Below are 15,789 nucleotides of genomic sequence, written 5' to 3'. Positions count from 1 at the left end.
GCCTGATGATTTTACGTAAAGGAGATTATACTCCATAATGTGGATGGAACTCATCCAATCAGTTGAATCACCTTAAAAGCAAAATTGAAGTTTCCCTGAGAAGAAACTCTACCTCATGACTGCATTATCAGGTCCTGCTGAAGAGTTTCTAGCCTGCCAGCCTACTCTACGGATTTTGGATTCACCAGTTCCAAAATCCTCTAAGTCCATCCTTTCATATAAATGTCTTGATTTGATATATATTTGATATATGCTTAGTTATCTGGTTTGATTAAAGCTGGATATCTAAAGGGTGGGGGGGGGAGTCTCAGCTTGGAAAGCTAGCCTCTGCTACTTGTGGTCATATCCTTCAACAGGTAGCCTAAACTTCTTTAAATGGTGTCCTCAGGAGAGCTGGAGGGCAAATCCCAACGGACAAGCACTTTTCAAGTCTCTGCTTACTGCATAATTTTTACTATCAATCAAGCAAAGTAAACCCAGAAGCGATGTGGGAGAGGTTATAAAGAGTCAAGACAGGGCTTCCCTGGTGGCGCAGTGGTTGAGAGTCCGCCTGCCGACGCAGGGGACACAGACTCGTGCCCCGGTCTGGGAAGATCCCACATGCCGTGGAGCGGCTGGGCCTGTGAGCCATGGCCGCTGGGCCTGCGCATCCGGAGCCTGTGCTCCGCAATGTCAAAGGATGTCACTATATATGTGCAAAGAATCCAAACGCAATTGAAGACCACTCATGAGCACATTACAGGCATACAAAACAATATAATTCCTTCAACAAAATTGTACTGAATGCTCACTTTTCCTAATACTCCCACAGTACAATTATGGAAAAAACAAGCCTAGAGGAAAAGTTTATATGAAATCTGGGAATATTTAGTCTGGAAAGGATAGTCTTCTCAGCTCAATAATTTCATGATTATATCTTTTTCAATAAGTAAAACTTTGGCTTGCATAGTTTGCAAAGTCTGTATTCACAATGACTCCTACTAATCTTTCCAGTCTCCTCATGTTGGGAGAAGACAAGTGTTTGCTTGCTGCACACTGATTCCTCTCCACAAGAACAAGGCAAAACAAAACACTTTCTGTACACAGTGGAGACTAAATTTCTCATGGCCATGCTTTATGTTAGAAGCTGGAAAAGTAAGCTACCATTCATTTTCTTGATAAGACAGCATAAAAGGAATGGAGATTAACATTTGGAATATAGGTTGATTGGTACATAGAACAGAGGTAGCAATTATAAAAGGCAAGTCTTTTTTTTTTTTTAACCTCTTTACTGGAGTATTATTGCTTTACAATGGTGTGTTAGTTTCTGCTGTATCACAAAGTGAATCAGCTACTCGTATACATATATCCCCATATCCCCTCCTGTTGCATCTCCCTCCCACCCTCCATATCCCACCCCTCCAGGTGGTCACAAAGCACCAAGCTGATCTCCCTGTGCCATGCAGCTGCTTCCCACTAGCTATCTATTTTACATTTGGTAGTGTATATATGTCCATGACACTCTCTCACTTCGTCCCAGCTTACCCTTCCCCCTCCCCGTGTCCTCAAGTCCATCCTCTACATCTGCATCTTTATTCCTGTCCTGCCCCTAGGTTCTTCAGAACCATTTTTTTTTTTTAAGATTCCATATATATGTTAGCATACAGTGTGTTTTCTCTTTCTGACTTACTTTACTCTGTATGACAGACTCTAGGTCCATCCACCTCACTACAAATAACTCAATTTTGTTTCTTTTTATGGCTGAGCAATATTCCATTGTATATATGGGCCACACCTTCTTTATCCATTCATCTGTCGATGGACACTTAGGTTGCTTCCAGTCTTGGCTATTGTAAATAGTGCTGCAATGAACATTGTGGTACATTACTCTGTTTGAATTATGCTTTTCTCTGGGTATATGCCCTGTAGTGGGATTGCTGGGTGGGATGGTAGTTCTATTTTTAGCTTTTTAAGGAACCTCCATACTGTTCTCCTGGCGGCTGTATCAATTTACATTCCTACCAACAGTGTAAGAGGGTTCCCTTTTCTCCACACCCTCTCCAGCATTTATTGTTTGTAGACTTTTAAAAAGCAAGTCTTTCTTGTGAAGTGATTTTGGTCAGATAATACTGCTCATAAAACAACAGAGATGAAAGAAGGCAGATTCAGGCAAGCGTTCCTGTAGTAAAGCCATTTATAAAATTGTCAGATAACTTCCCTTGGTGAAAACTGAATGATTCAGAAAACTTCATGAAAAATAATAGTGGGTTTTAGTGATTTTCTCAAAATTATATATAGTGAGCAACTGAACTAGAACTTGAGTTAAATTTCTTAGTTAACAGTTAGATACAAACATATTTTAGTGCATTAGAGCCTAGACCCTAGCTAACTTGTTTCCTACTGCATCCCTGGTGTCTAGCACAGTGTATAAGCCCCAAAATATTGTTAGAATGAGTAAAGTAATAAAATTTAAGCAAGATTTTGGGGCTTCCCTGGTGGCGCAGTGGTTGAGAGTCTGCCTGCCGATGCAGGGGACACGGGTTCGTGCCCCGGTCCGGGAAGATCCCACATGCCGCGGAGCGGCTAGGCCCGTGAGCCACGGCTGCTGAGCCTGCGCGTCCGGAGCCTGTGCTCTGCAACAGGAGAGGCCACAACAGTGAGAGGCCCGCGTACCGCAAAAAAAAAAAAAAAAAATTTAAGCAAGATTTTGCACTTAGTCGGGACTGTAATTGAGACCTGGCTTACAACCTTAGCTTCATTAATTATTATGAAATTGCTTAGGTTCTCAGAACCTGTTTTCACTTCAGAAAAATGAATAAAACTTGCCATTACGCCAGGTGCCTTCAGTTCCTGAGAATATAAATGTGAATAAGAAGGTGAAGGAAGTAAGGGTAGAAAAGACCAACACAGACAAAACGAAACGAATAAATAAATAAATAGAAAATAACAGTTGTAATGAATGAAAAAACAAGAAGAAAAATAAGGTGTTGCAATAAAAATAACAGATTACTACTACAAAAATAAATATGCAATTTTAAGCATAGTAAATGACATAATATGTGCTCCAGAAACATTAGCTTTCATCTCTGCCTTCCCTTGCTAAATTATGAATTAAAAACAATGAATGAAAAAAAATAAAAACAAATAAAAACAATGAATGTGGGAATTCCCTGGTGGTCCAGTGATTAGGACTTTGCACACTCAGAGCCAAGGGCGTGGGTTCGATCCCTGGTTGGGGAACTAAGATCCCACAAGCCATGCAGTGTAGTCAAAAAACAAACAAACAAACAAACAACACTGAACATGAAGAGTATCTAATTCAAATTCTTGAGTAATCAAAGTTACATTAATTAGAATATAATGATATTTAATGTAGATTGTAAGACTGAAGAATAAGCACGTTACAAGTACTGGTTCCCAACATGCCTGAGAAGGCAATATAGCAGTTATGAACATATCCTTTAGCCAGAAAGATTCGTGTTCCATCATACTATTTAAGTTTGCGCAGAGTATTTAACCTTTCCAAACTTTGCTTTCTTGACTTAGCTGGAAAATGAGGACAAATTAAGCAGCTATTTCATTGGATTGTTATGAAGATTAAATAATGAAAAAGCTATAGTAATCAAAATAGCTTGCAGCTAGCATAAAAACAAACACGCAGATCAACAGAACAGAATAGGGAGGCCAGAAATAAACAAAGGAACCAAGAATATACAATGGGGAAAGAATAGTCTCTTTAATATATAGTGTTGGGAAAACTGGAGAACCACATGCAAAAGAATAAACTGAACCCCTATTTTATACCACTCACAAAAATCAACTCAAAATGGATTAAAGAACTGAACGTAAGACCTAAAACCATAAACCTCCTGGTAGTAAACAAGGGGGTAAGCTCCCTGACACTGGTCTTGGCAATGATTTTTTGGATTTGAAACCAAAAGCAAAGGCAACAAAAGCAAAAATAAATAAGTGGGCCTATGTCAAACTAAAAAGCTTCTGCACAAAAAAGGACACCAACAAAATGAAGAGGCAACTTATGGAATGAGGGGAAATATTTGCAAAAATATATATATGAAAGCAGGTTAATATCCAAAATATATAAAGAACTCTTACAACAGAATAGCAAAAAAAAAAAAAAAAACTGATTAAAAAATGGGCACAGGAACTTCTTCCCAAGAAGACACGTAATGGCCGACAGGTACATGAAAAGGTGCTCACCATCACTAATCATCAGTGAAATGCAAAGCAAAATTACAATGAGATTATCAATTACTTTACACCTGCTAAGAATGGCCATCATCAAAAAGAGATAACAAGCATTGGCAGCAAGGATGTGGAGAAAAGGGAACACCTGTGCACTGTTGGTGGGAACGTAAATTGATGCAGCCATCACAGAAAACAGTATGGGGTTCCTCAAAAAATTAAAAACAGAACTACCATACTTTCCAGCAATTCCACTTCTGGGTATATATCCAAAAAAACCAAAATCACTATTTTAAAGTGTTATTCATTCAGCATTATTTACAACAGCCAACCCATAGAAACAACCTAAGTATAAATCGATGGATGAAAGGATAAAGAAAATGTAGTACATACACACAATGGAATATTATTCAGCCACAAAAAATAAATCTTACCATTTGTAACACCATGACAACACGGATGGACCATGAGGGCATTACGCTAAGTGAAATGCCAGACAAAGAAGGACAAATACTGAGTGATCTCGTTTATATGTGGGATCTAAAAAAACCGAATTCATAGAAACAAACAAATCCATCAACAGGTACAAACTTTCATTTAAAAGATATATAATTTCTGGGGATATATAGTTTAAAAAAATGTTAATGAACAGTGTGTGACATATCATCTTTCAGTAAAGGACTAGACAAAATTATAATTCCTACAAATATGATGAATGTCTTTAAATGTATCTCACAAAATCAGTATATCTGTTTTTATTTTCTACTGAGCTATTTCTACTGAACGGTTTGGAAAGAAATCTATTGTTTTCAAAAGTAAACTTCAATATCAATTATAGGGAATAAATGCAAGAAAGTGCTTAAAATAAATAAATAAATAAATAAATAAATAAAGATGAGAGGCACTGCTCCAAAGAGTTGAAAATGTCATTTGGTTTTCAAGTCTACATCTTCTTAAGAAAGTTTTCCTAGTGGTGTATCATACTCCAGCACGGCTGAGCAGCCAGATGAGCAAAACTTGCACAAATAAGAGCTGTAAACACCTGAGAAGGCGTTTTCATAGGAAGGCACTCTCCGTCAGCAAACAAGTGACAGCAACAGGGCTGGTGAGTACTGAGGCCCCTTCTCTCTCCACCCCCCGCAGTGGCCTGGGCAAGTTATAACCTCTCCTCTCTAGAACCTTCCCTCTACACCTACTAGCTCCTCAACCTTCAAGTCCTTCAACCCGCGAAGGTAATAGCGCTACAGGTAAGGCGACCAGGGTCAGAAGATGCGGTGTCCCCAATTCCTCACTCGCCGCCAAACCATGATCGCGGCCCCCAGTCCACTATACAGACAGATTCTGATACAGAAGAAGGCTAAAACTTTTTCTTCTTACAGAGGGCACCACCCGGAGCGTCGCCGGCAAACGCCCTAGGAGAGGGCGGGGTCTTCCCACCTCTTCAGACTCCGGCCCCAACATTAAGAGCTTCTTTCAGCCGGGATCGCTAACCTCAACTCCTCCCCCACCGCTGACCGACAGTCCGACCTCACCTGGAAGCGGTTCCACCAGGGAATGGCTTAAAGAAACCTCGGGAAGAGCGGTCCGGCGAGAGACGCCACCGAAGGCACAGTCATGGTCCGCCTCGTTCAGCCGACCAGTGCAGACACGCCTCGGCCGCCGCGCCTCCCGCCTCGAGGCGGTTCCCCCGCACCCCGGTATAGTCGCAGCCTCCCGCACTGCACGCCGGGAACGGCCTATCTCCACTTCTCAGACTTCAGCGTCCAGGACGCCCCGGCCTCCAAGCAGAACTGCACTCTGGGATTTGCAGTCCTCATCCCAGGCCTTCTCTCCGCCTTTAACACAGAATCCAGGGACCTCGCTGCGGAATCTAAACGTAAAGCATCGCCCACGGTCGTGAAATGTAGGCGACACTTGCATCCGGGCTCTTGTTCCGGCCTTGGCTAGGTGGGAAATGCGTCGCTTAGCAGCCGCTGCCGCTATTACTCGCTAGAGATCAGTTGGCGGTATCCAGTGTCCGATTGGAACCGCGCTGGAGAGCCGTCAGGCGTGGCGGCGGGGCTCGGCTGGGTGGGTGCGGTAGCTGAGGGGCCGCCGCTGGATGCCAGGTTTGGTTTAGGTGGGTGGATCCTGGAGAGCGCGGACAGAGAGTTCTTCCCGCAAAGGTTCTTTAAGCCTAACGGCCCAAATAAACAACAGCCCCTTAGTCTTTGATTTGCAGTCCATCTGCCTTACCCTCGCTTCAGCCCTGGTTTCTTCGGCCCAGCTGCACTCATTTCAATCGTTTACTTTCTCGCTTTTTTTTTTTCCCCTCTTAATCCTAGCTCCTGTCTCTCAGAATCAGTGAATTTCAGCCTTCCAAGCATCGCACGCTTTGGTGGTAAGGGGGCGTGGAGGAAGGGGGCACAGAATCCTAGTTCTAGCTTACATTAGTTTAACCATGGAAGCCGTCATAATTTAGCCGATAAAATATCTGATGATTTGTCGCAACTGCTGTAATTTTGATCAAGGCTATTTTACCCACATATCTGTTATACAGTTAAGGAGCCATACCTCTTTGCTAACATCGTGGAGAGTTGTAATAGCGTAATCTGTAAAAACAGTAATGCTGTTTACCTTGAAAATGCTAATACCCACTTGTATTGTTACAGAAAGTAAAGCACAGTGAAAGAATTCAAGATGCCACCTAATATAAACTGGAAAGAAATAAGAAAAGTTGACCCAGATGAGTTACCTCGTCAAGAAGAATTGGCAGATAATTTATTGATTTCCTTATCTAAGGTACTTAATTGATAAATAATGCATAGATATATACATACAACTATGATAGTCTAAGTTGTCCCTGAAATCACTGAATGGTACAACTGGAAGATTTCTTGTGTTTTGCTTAAGGGTTATAAAATATGAAATAGTTGCTTTTCTCTTTACTTAGGTGGAAGTAAATGAGCTAAAAAGTGAAAGTCAAGAAAATATGATACACCTTTTCAGAATTACTCAGTCTCTAATGAAGGTTTGTATACAGTAGGTTTTAATAATAGCTTTGACTATTAGAGAAAGTGTAAGAATCTTTTCTTAGATAATTTAATCTCTGTGAAAGTACTTTGTAAAATCTAAATGACCACTAAAAAATGAGATATCTTCAAATGTCAACTGAGAATTTTAGGTGAAAAACACTACTAGTTTCTGCTCTAAAGTTCCTAAAAGAGTGTGTAGGGGAAACAGAATGGTTATGTTTAAAAAAGCATAGGGAGGTCCTATGTTAATTATGTTACAGCTTGTTACAGTAGCTGACTACTGTTGGGATTTGTTAGGAGGGGAAGAGATTTAGGTGTGAGAAGACTGTAAAGGTGAAAGACTGATGAATAGTTTTAGGTAAGTGGAGGGCAGTGGTAAAGTGTTAAGGAGATTCTAGAGCTGGAGGTTACTATAAATAAAAACTGGGAATAGAAAGTATGCATGTTCTTTACATTTAAGGAGACAAGTGCAGAAAGTTTATAATAGCAGGTTGTAGAGGAAACAATGTTGGGTATAGTTTAGAATAGGCTGTCTAGGGCCTTTAAAGACGTATTTTATGATATCAGCAATTAGCAGCCATTAAAGGTTTTTGATCTCTAATTGGTAGATACAAAAATATGCCTTAAGAGGGTTAAACTTATGAAGGAAGTTAGACAAAATTATGGACTAGAATAATGAAAATTAGAATAGAATAAAAGAGATAGTTGAAAACATTACGAAGAGAAAAGTTGCAATACTAGATGTAAGACTTGAGGGAAAAGAGGAATAAAAGATATTTCAAACTCTTAGGAATCTAGAAATTACAGCCTTAAGAAAATCATCTATTCATTCAATAAATGTTTGCTGAATCTCTCCTTGTGCCAGGCATTGCAGGCCGTAAGTACTGGGATAGCAAATACAAAACAAAATTCTTATTTTCAGTGCTTACATTCTAGTGTAAAGGCATACTGAAATAGCTTTTTTTATTCTTAACGTTTAGATGAAAGCTCAAGAAGTAGAGCTAGCTTTGGAAGAAGTTGAAAAAGCTGGAGAAGAACAAGCAAAATTTGGTAAATGCCTTGGGGAAAAGATTATTATGGTGTTAAATAGTGGATTTCATTTATTCACTAAGCAGTGAAGAATTAGCTTTAATATATTGGGTTGACCAAAAAGTAAGATCTTATGGACAAATCCAAACAAACTTTCTGGCCAACCCAATATTTTATAAAATGTGTATACTCAGTTTATTTTGAAATATTTTCTAGAATTCCTATTTCATGGATCAGGTACAAAATAGTTATTTTCTTATGTTACCTTATCATTACAACCATGATGGAATCTTTAAAAATTAATTTTATTATTTTATTGAAAATTATTGAAAAGTTTGTTTTGAGATAAATCTGACCAATTGAAATATTTATCTTTTTTTAATAGAAAATCAATTAAAAACTAAAGTAATGAAACTGGAAAATGAACTGGAGGTATGTTCTTTTGTATTCCTTAGGGTGTAATCATTGTAAATATTATTTTCGATTATTATTTTTAAATTTTTTCATTGTAATTAGCTGGAAAAAGTCACTGGAATGATATTGTGTTTATAATTGTTCAGTATATATTTTACGCGCCTATTTATGTATCTTAAATTCTGCTAAGGATTGCACATCCAATTGTGAACAAAATAAAAACATTGAATAACCTCATGGAGCTTGTAGTACAGAGAAATATACAGAGAGATTACTATAACTGAGGTGGAATGAGGCATGTTGGAATTTGAGGAACAGTGACAGAAGGGTATAGGAGAAGAGGTAGCTTTTGAGAAAGCCAAGAGCCAAAATGTGAATGTATTGTTAAGGAACTGAATACATTGAGATTACTGAGACTGTGGGAAAGAATGTGATACAAATGGATTAGCCCTTATAAGGAGGAAGGACCTTTTTCCTTGGTAAAAGGGAGGAAGGAAGAATGGATATGAACAGAAGCTTTTGATGTTTGTAGGTTTAGTGCCTGAAATTTGAGAGGATGGAGAAGTCATCTGCTAAAAATAAGAGTGAAAGGTGTGTGGTCAAATTTTAAAGAAGTCAGATAAAACCAGAAATATAGTGGGGAATGAACTGGAGATTTCAGGATCTGGAGTCAGATAGTTTACATTCAAACCCTGGTTTTTTAGCATGTTAACTCTGCGAATTTAGATGGTTTATTTTCTATTCCCTGTCGTATATCCAGCTTCTAGGGAAATACCAGTCATTCTCAATAAATACTTGTTAAGTGAGTTATGAAGTAAGGTCGATTCTGTGTTAGTGTTTAGCAAGGCAACTACTACAGAATAGAAGGATAGGACAGTTGGAGATGTTGGTAAGAAAGTGCTTTTTGAAGGAGGTTAAGAGTAAGAAAAGTTTAGTTAAGGTAGAAGAGTAACAGAACTGTATGCTAGGGAGATGAATGTGAGACAGATTAGATGACTAAAGGATTTTTGATGTTTTGACTATGACCTAAAGTAACAGGAAAATGAAGCAAAATGTATTTAGTCTGCTGCAAAATTTTAAAGATAATCTAATTTTGGGTGTTCAATATGGTAGCACTAGCTACATGTGGCCATTAGCATTTAAATTAATTAAAGTTAAGAATTCAGTTCTTTAGTTTCACTAGCCACATTTCAAGTGCTCAGTAGACACATGTAGATAGTGGCTACTGTATTGGGCAGTGTAGAGAACATTTCCTTTATCCTAACACTGGTCTAAATAGTCAGTGGTATGAGGGAAAGGACAGGTTAAGAGCACCGTGGCTCAGTGGCTAGGGTGGAGGCTCTGGTGATTTGTAGCCTGGTTTCAGAGCTCTGATACTCAGGGGAAGCCTAGATAGTTCATCTCAAGGATCATTGTATGCCTTTGCACTTTACCCTGGTGTCTGTGGCTCAGCGGCTATAACAAAGCCTGAGTGATTGACTGTTAATTCTTCATACTCTGGATGGCTCAGGAAGAGCTTAAGGGGTTGTCAGCCTGTGAACTAAAGCTTAAATATGCTTAATTTAAAAAATTGTTTTTAAGCAACATGATTTTAAACATCTCGTGCTGATTATGAAAAAATTTAAAGTCAAGATAATTATTTTTGTTGTTGATTCATTTGAATCTCCAGATATAATGGAATTAATTTATACTTTGGGTTTATTACTTTAAGATGGCACAGCACTCTGCAGGTGGACGTGACACTCGCTTTTTACGTGATGAAATTCGCCAACTTGAAAAGCAATTGGAACAAAAAGATAGAGAATTGGAGGACATGGAAAAAGAGTTAGAGAAAGAAAAGAAAGTTAATGAGCAAGTAAGGCACAGTTTTTTAATGACTCTTAACTGTTCAAGTTACCAAAAAAACACCACCTGTTTATGCTTTTTATAATTATTACTGACAGTTTCAATTTTTATGTTTTATGTTATTTGTGGGAATTGATGTATGCTTATTGATAAGGTTTTATATAACAGTTCATGTTGTCATCATGTCTTTAAAATGTAATGGATCAGGTACATCTAGTGAATGAATATGACCTAGAGATTAATTCTTTATACATGGAGGTAACTTTTTCTCCGGGTGTTAGAATTCTTCACATAAAGTTGATGATTTGATCTGGAATATTGGTATGAAGAAATTAATAGGCATTCAGAAACAATTGATTTGGGCTTCGCTGATGGCACAATGGTTAAGAATCCGCCTGCCAATGCAGAGGACACAGGTTCGAGCCCTGGTCCAGGAAGATCCCACATGTCGCAGAGCAACTAAGCCCATGCACCATGACTATTGAGCCTGCGCTCTAGAGCGTGTGAGCCACACTACTGAGTCCGCTTGCTACAACTGTTGAAGCCCGTGCCCTAGAGCCCATGCTCCACAACAAGAGAAGCCACCACAATGAGAAGACTGTGCACCGCAATGAAGAGTAGCTCCCGCTCGCTGCAACTAGAGAAAGCCTGTGCACAGCAATGAAGACCCAATGCAGCCAAACATAAATAAATAAAATTTTTAAAATTTTTTGATTTTCTTATTTTTCATAATATATTTTGGGAAAAAAGATATTTATTTGTATCTATATTAGTAGTAGACTTAGAAATTAATCTTTTAGTGATGTATTCAATAATAAGTTTTTTATTTTCAGGTGTACCTCGCTTTATGTAATACGTAGATTCTTAAAAAGTGTTAATCTCACCATTTTGTAAATCAATTCATATTTTAAACCATGACATGTCATCTTTTATACAAGCATAGTTTATTATTACCTCTTACGTTATACTTGTTATTTACAAAATAACTCATGCAATGTTCACTTAAATTTAGTTTGAGGAAAAAATTATTTTTTTGCTGATAAGATTGTATTTCCTGTCAGAAAATAGTATGCTTTCTTTTTTTGCCTCAGCTGTCAGTGAACTTAGTACAAAATCTGGTGCCTACATGTATTAACTGTCCCATCCCTGGTGCCCAGAAGCTTTTTCTACCTTTGTGTCCTTTATAAGGTCAATATTGTATCACATCCTGATAATCTCATTTTGTCCATTGTTCTCTTGGAAATAGATGGTTATAAATTTTAAGTAAATGACATTGATTATGAGGTAACATTGCTATTTAAAAAGAATTCATCATAGACTGATTTGTAAGGAAAAGCATCCCCATTCTTGATATATCTATTTTATTATATAGTTTGGAAGTCACGTAAAAGTGAGCCATCTGTACAGTTTTTGCGGTGGAAAAAGTATGGATTGATGCCACCTGAAGGTTAGGAATAAGCTCTTAGAGGATTATGTGTTTAGTTGACTCAGTGAAACATAACAGATCTATAGATTTCTTAATCATGAAGGGTCCAACCTATGCTATACAGTAATAGAATTGCTTAGGGAGGTGGCCGTGTATGTGTTTTTCTGGGCTATTGTTCTTTTGTCTAGCCCATATATTAGTCAACTTCTCACCATTGATACCACACACTGTTAGCTAATCAGAACCACCATGTCTATTCATATCTTAGACTACTATCTTCATTCATAGGCACACACACAGACAACTTGAATATATGGCTTATGTACCTTTCCAGCTGCTAGATTTCTTGAAGTAGAATATGGATATGAGTTGCTTTAGCAATTTCTTCTTTGCCCTTAACCAGTCATTCAGTTTTACTGAGTACTTATAGCATGCCAGAGACTGTGCTAAATACTGAGGATACAGTGGGCAACACTATTCTGCTTCTCAACGTTATTCACTGTCAATAACAAAGGTAACATAAGATAATATGATAGTCTGGGGATACATAAGGATATAAGAATACTCTGGAGTACTCTGGAGGGGTATACCTGAGTCAGTCTTGAGGTTCAAGAAATGATCTGTAAACTGAGACCTGAAATAAGAGTTAGCCTGGAAGAGGGAATGAGATGTAGGTGGTGGTTAAGGAAAAGGCATTCTGGGTAGAAAATACAGTGTTTACTAAGACCTAGAGGTAAGAGATAGCATGGTGTATTCAGGGAACTACAGTTATTCATTCTGGCTGGAATTATAGGTAAAAATAGCTAGTGTAGAGTCCTTACTATGTGCCAGATACTTTATATGCATTAATTCATTATTCCTCATTTGATACTTATATGAGAGAGGTGACATTTCCCCCAGGCTACAGATGAAGAAACAGACACAGAAAGGGTAGGTAATTGCCCATGGTTACACAACTAATAAATGATAAAGCCAGGATTTGATCCAGATTTACTCAAATTCTGTGCTCTTATCTGCTGTGCTACCCTACCTTTCCAGCTTTAACATTTATGATCCTCTAGAGAGATAAGCAAAGGCCAGTACCTGAGGAATTTGGTCCTTTTTCCAAAAAGGAGCCAATGAAGGATTTTGAACTCAGGGATATCATGATCAGATCGGTACTTTGCAAGTTTACCCTCCTTTGTGGAGAGTGGATTGAAGGGGGCCAAGACTAGTAAGGAGACATTTGTGCTAAGTCAGTGTGACGATGGACTAATTAGTGACTGAGGGGGATTAGGGACATAGACATGTTTGAGGGATGTAGATGTAATTGGATATGATGAATGATTGGTTGTTGGTGAAGAGGGAGGAATGGGTAGTCCACCTAATTTTCTGGGTTGGGCCACTGGATAGGTAGATAGCGCCATTCACTTAGAAGTGACACAAGGGGAGTTTAGAAGGCTTATGATTATTATTTGTTTTGTACATGTTGAGTTTGAGGTCCCTGTGGGCATATTCAGAAAGGATATCTGGATAAGAAACTCAGAGATACCGGATAGATGATAAGAATTTGTGGGTCATCAGCATACATACTGAAGCAATAGAAGTGATTGTAAGGCAGATGTCTAGGTATAGAAATGTCTAATGCAAGAGGAAGTGGTGCTTCAAGGAATAGACCAAGAAAGGACAAATATCAAGAGTATGATGTTTCAAAACCAAGGAAAAGGAGCATCAGTAGTATTAAATGCTTTAGCCTTAAGTTCCTGACATGTCTCTTCTTGTTAAAATTTTCCAATTCAAAACAGGATGGGACTGTTTCTTAACTCCCAGATGATAATAATAATAATGGTAAAATTCTAAGATTCGTATAGCACATTGCATTTTATTATGAAGTTTCTTTAAACTTTTTTTTGAAAACTTTATCTTCATAAAGATGGTAAGAAAAACAGTAAACACGTAGTCTTCATATAGATTCACCTGTTAACACTGTGCCACATATGCTTTATCTTTGTACACACAGACTTATTCTCCTCCCCTCCCCTCCCCTCCTTTCTTTTTTGCTGAGACATCAGAGTTAATTGCAGATATCATGATACTTCATACTTAAATATTGCAAATATCATGATATTTCATTCTTAAATATTTCAGTGTGTTTCCACTGAAAGGAAATAGTTATATTTCCTTTATAACTATATAAGTAGTTATATTTTCCAATATAACTACTTATATAATTAGCATACTCAGGAATGTAATATCAATTCAGTACTGTTGTCTAATATGTAGTCCATAATCAGATTTCCTCTATTGGCCCAATAATGTCCTTTTAGTCTCCCCACCCAATATCCAAGCATCCATGCTTCTTTTTAACCATTATGTTCTACTGCTTTGTATTTCTAAGTAATTTAATGCTCACTGAGAGCAAAGAGTATTCTAGCTCTGGTAATAGAACTGCAAAATAATGAAGATCTTGGTTGGAAGACTACTCATTATTAGGTTTTACGCTGGGGGAAGAGGGTAATGTTTTGTTTTCTGTATCCTTTGGTTAGAGGTTTTTGTTTTTTGTTTTATAATTTTTTAAACTCAACCTGCTTCATCCTTCCTAATCCTTAGTTAGTTAGTTTTCAAAATTTTGGCGTATTATTCATGTCTTGGGTTGACATGAAATCCTCAGTAGTTAAACATTCTCTGTGTTATTGGAAAGGAACTGAAAACCTGGCATTACATAGAACTACTGCTGAATTTTATCTTATTTGTTTTTTGCTGTTTTAGTTGGCTCTTCGAAATGAGGAGGCAGAAAATGAAAACAGCAAATTAAGGAGAGAGGTTGGTAAAAAATTTTAGTAGTTGTGGTGGTTCAACAAAGATACTTATTAAAAAAGTGTTCATAAATTAATTCTGTAACCAGAACTGCAATCGTCTAAATAATTGATGTTTTCAAACCATGTTTTATGATATGACTTTGTCTTAGGGAAATAGAAAATAAGTTGAAAGGTGAAGCCGTTAAGTACTACATTCATCTCTTAGGTCTATGTGGGTAAATCTTGCTTTGTTTTTTAAGCTGTTCTTTGCTAGTTTGCTAACTGAATATATGACTGGATTTCTCCCTTTTTCCTCTTACTTTATCTGGCATTCTTTTAAAACTTTTGTTTCTTATTAAATATTACAAATTCTGATTATTATTTGGTTCTTCTGAGCCAAATAATGTTTGTACATTGTTTATCCTGATAGTGCTTGTCTTTTTAACAAAATCAAAATATTTTTTTGTTTTGGTTGGTAATTAATATTCTTGCTTTCTTTGATTATCCAAAATAATATCTCATTCTCCTAAAAATTTTTTTTCTTTAATTTCTAATTATTATATTTAATTATATATTGCCTTTCTTATTTCTAATTACCTTTTTCCTGTCCTCTTCTGGAGAACAAACGTCTAAAGAAAAAGGTGAGGCTTTAAGGGTGGTGAAACCTTGGAATTTTAAAGATGTGTTTTGAGATCACTATTCAGAGGGTGAAATTTTGTTTCTTTGGATAGTTTTTTTAATAGAATACTGTGTTTGATCTGCCTTCAGAATGAACAGCTTCGTCAGGATATTATTGACTATCAAAAACAAATAGATTCGCAAAAAGAAACCCTTTCATCAAGAAGAGAAGACAGTGACTACCGGTCACAATTGTCTAAAAAAAACTATGAACTTGTCCAATATCTAGATGAAATTCAGGTAAAATGGATAGAAGTCATTTCAAAGCAATGATCTTTATAAAGCTTTAATTTCATTATATATAAAATTAGTATTTAGCCCTACATTTCAATATATTTAGTATAAATCTGCAACTATGTATTTGTAAAACATGAAATAAATTGCATCTTTGAAGTTGCAAATCTTGCAAATTCATTCTTGTTAT

General features: G+C 37.4%; 2 protein-coding genes across 6 annotated transcripts in view; one reads left to right on the top strand and one right to left on the bottom strand.

Annotated features, from left to right (window-relative positions):
• The window catches only part of TMTC3 (transmembrane O-mannosyltransferase targeting cadherins 3), a 64,873-nt gene extending 58,994 nt beyond the window's left edge, over positions 1-5,879 (bottom strand). The window contains exon 1 of the mRNA XM_060025333.1: positions 5,715-5,879. The gene's annotated coding sequence lies outside the window, so the exon portion shown is untranslated. The remainder of the gene's footprint in view (positions 1-5,714) is intronic.
• A 297-nt stretch (positions 5,880-6,176) lies between these two features.
• Positions 6,177-15,789, top strand: part of CEP290 (centrosomal protein 290) — a 96,956-nt gene continuing 87,343 nt past the window's right edge. For 2 of the 5 annotated variants that reach the window (XR_009521236.1, XM_060025327.1), the window contains exons 1-9: positions 6,177-6,301; positions 6,507-6,562; positions 6,834-6,963; positions 7,115-7,192; positions 8,177-8,246; positions 8,611-8,657; positions 10,351-10,494; positions 14,659-14,712; positions 15,456-15,605. Coding sequence is in view for 4 of the 5 variants with exons in the window: in XM_060025327.1 (XP_059881310.1) it covers positions 6,862-6,963; positions 7,115-7,192; positions 8,177-8,246; positions 8,611-8,657; positions 10,351-10,494; positions 14,659-14,712; positions 15,456-15,605 (645 nt within the window). In the remaining variant the exon portion in view is untranslated. Of the gene's footprint in view, positions 6,302-6,506; positions 6,563-6,628; positions 6,964-7,114; positions 7,193-8,176; positions 8,247-8,610; positions 8,658-10,350; positions 10,495-14,658; positions 14,713-15,455; positions 15,606-15,789 lie in introns of those variants that run through there. The other 3 variants (XM_060025328.1, XM_060025329.1, XM_060025330.1) reach the window with 3 other exon arrangements.

The sequence above is a fragment of the Delphinus delphis genome, chromosome 11, assembly GCF_949987515.2.
Source record: "Delphinus delphis chromosome 11, mDelDel1.2, whole genome shotgun sequence".
NCBI lineage: Eukaryota > Metazoa > Chordata > Mammalia > Artiodactyla > Delphinidae > Delphinus > Delphinus delphis.
The sequence above is the reverse complement of the archived record's forward strand: the minus strand, read 5'-3'. Positions and strand labels throughout refer to the sequence as shown.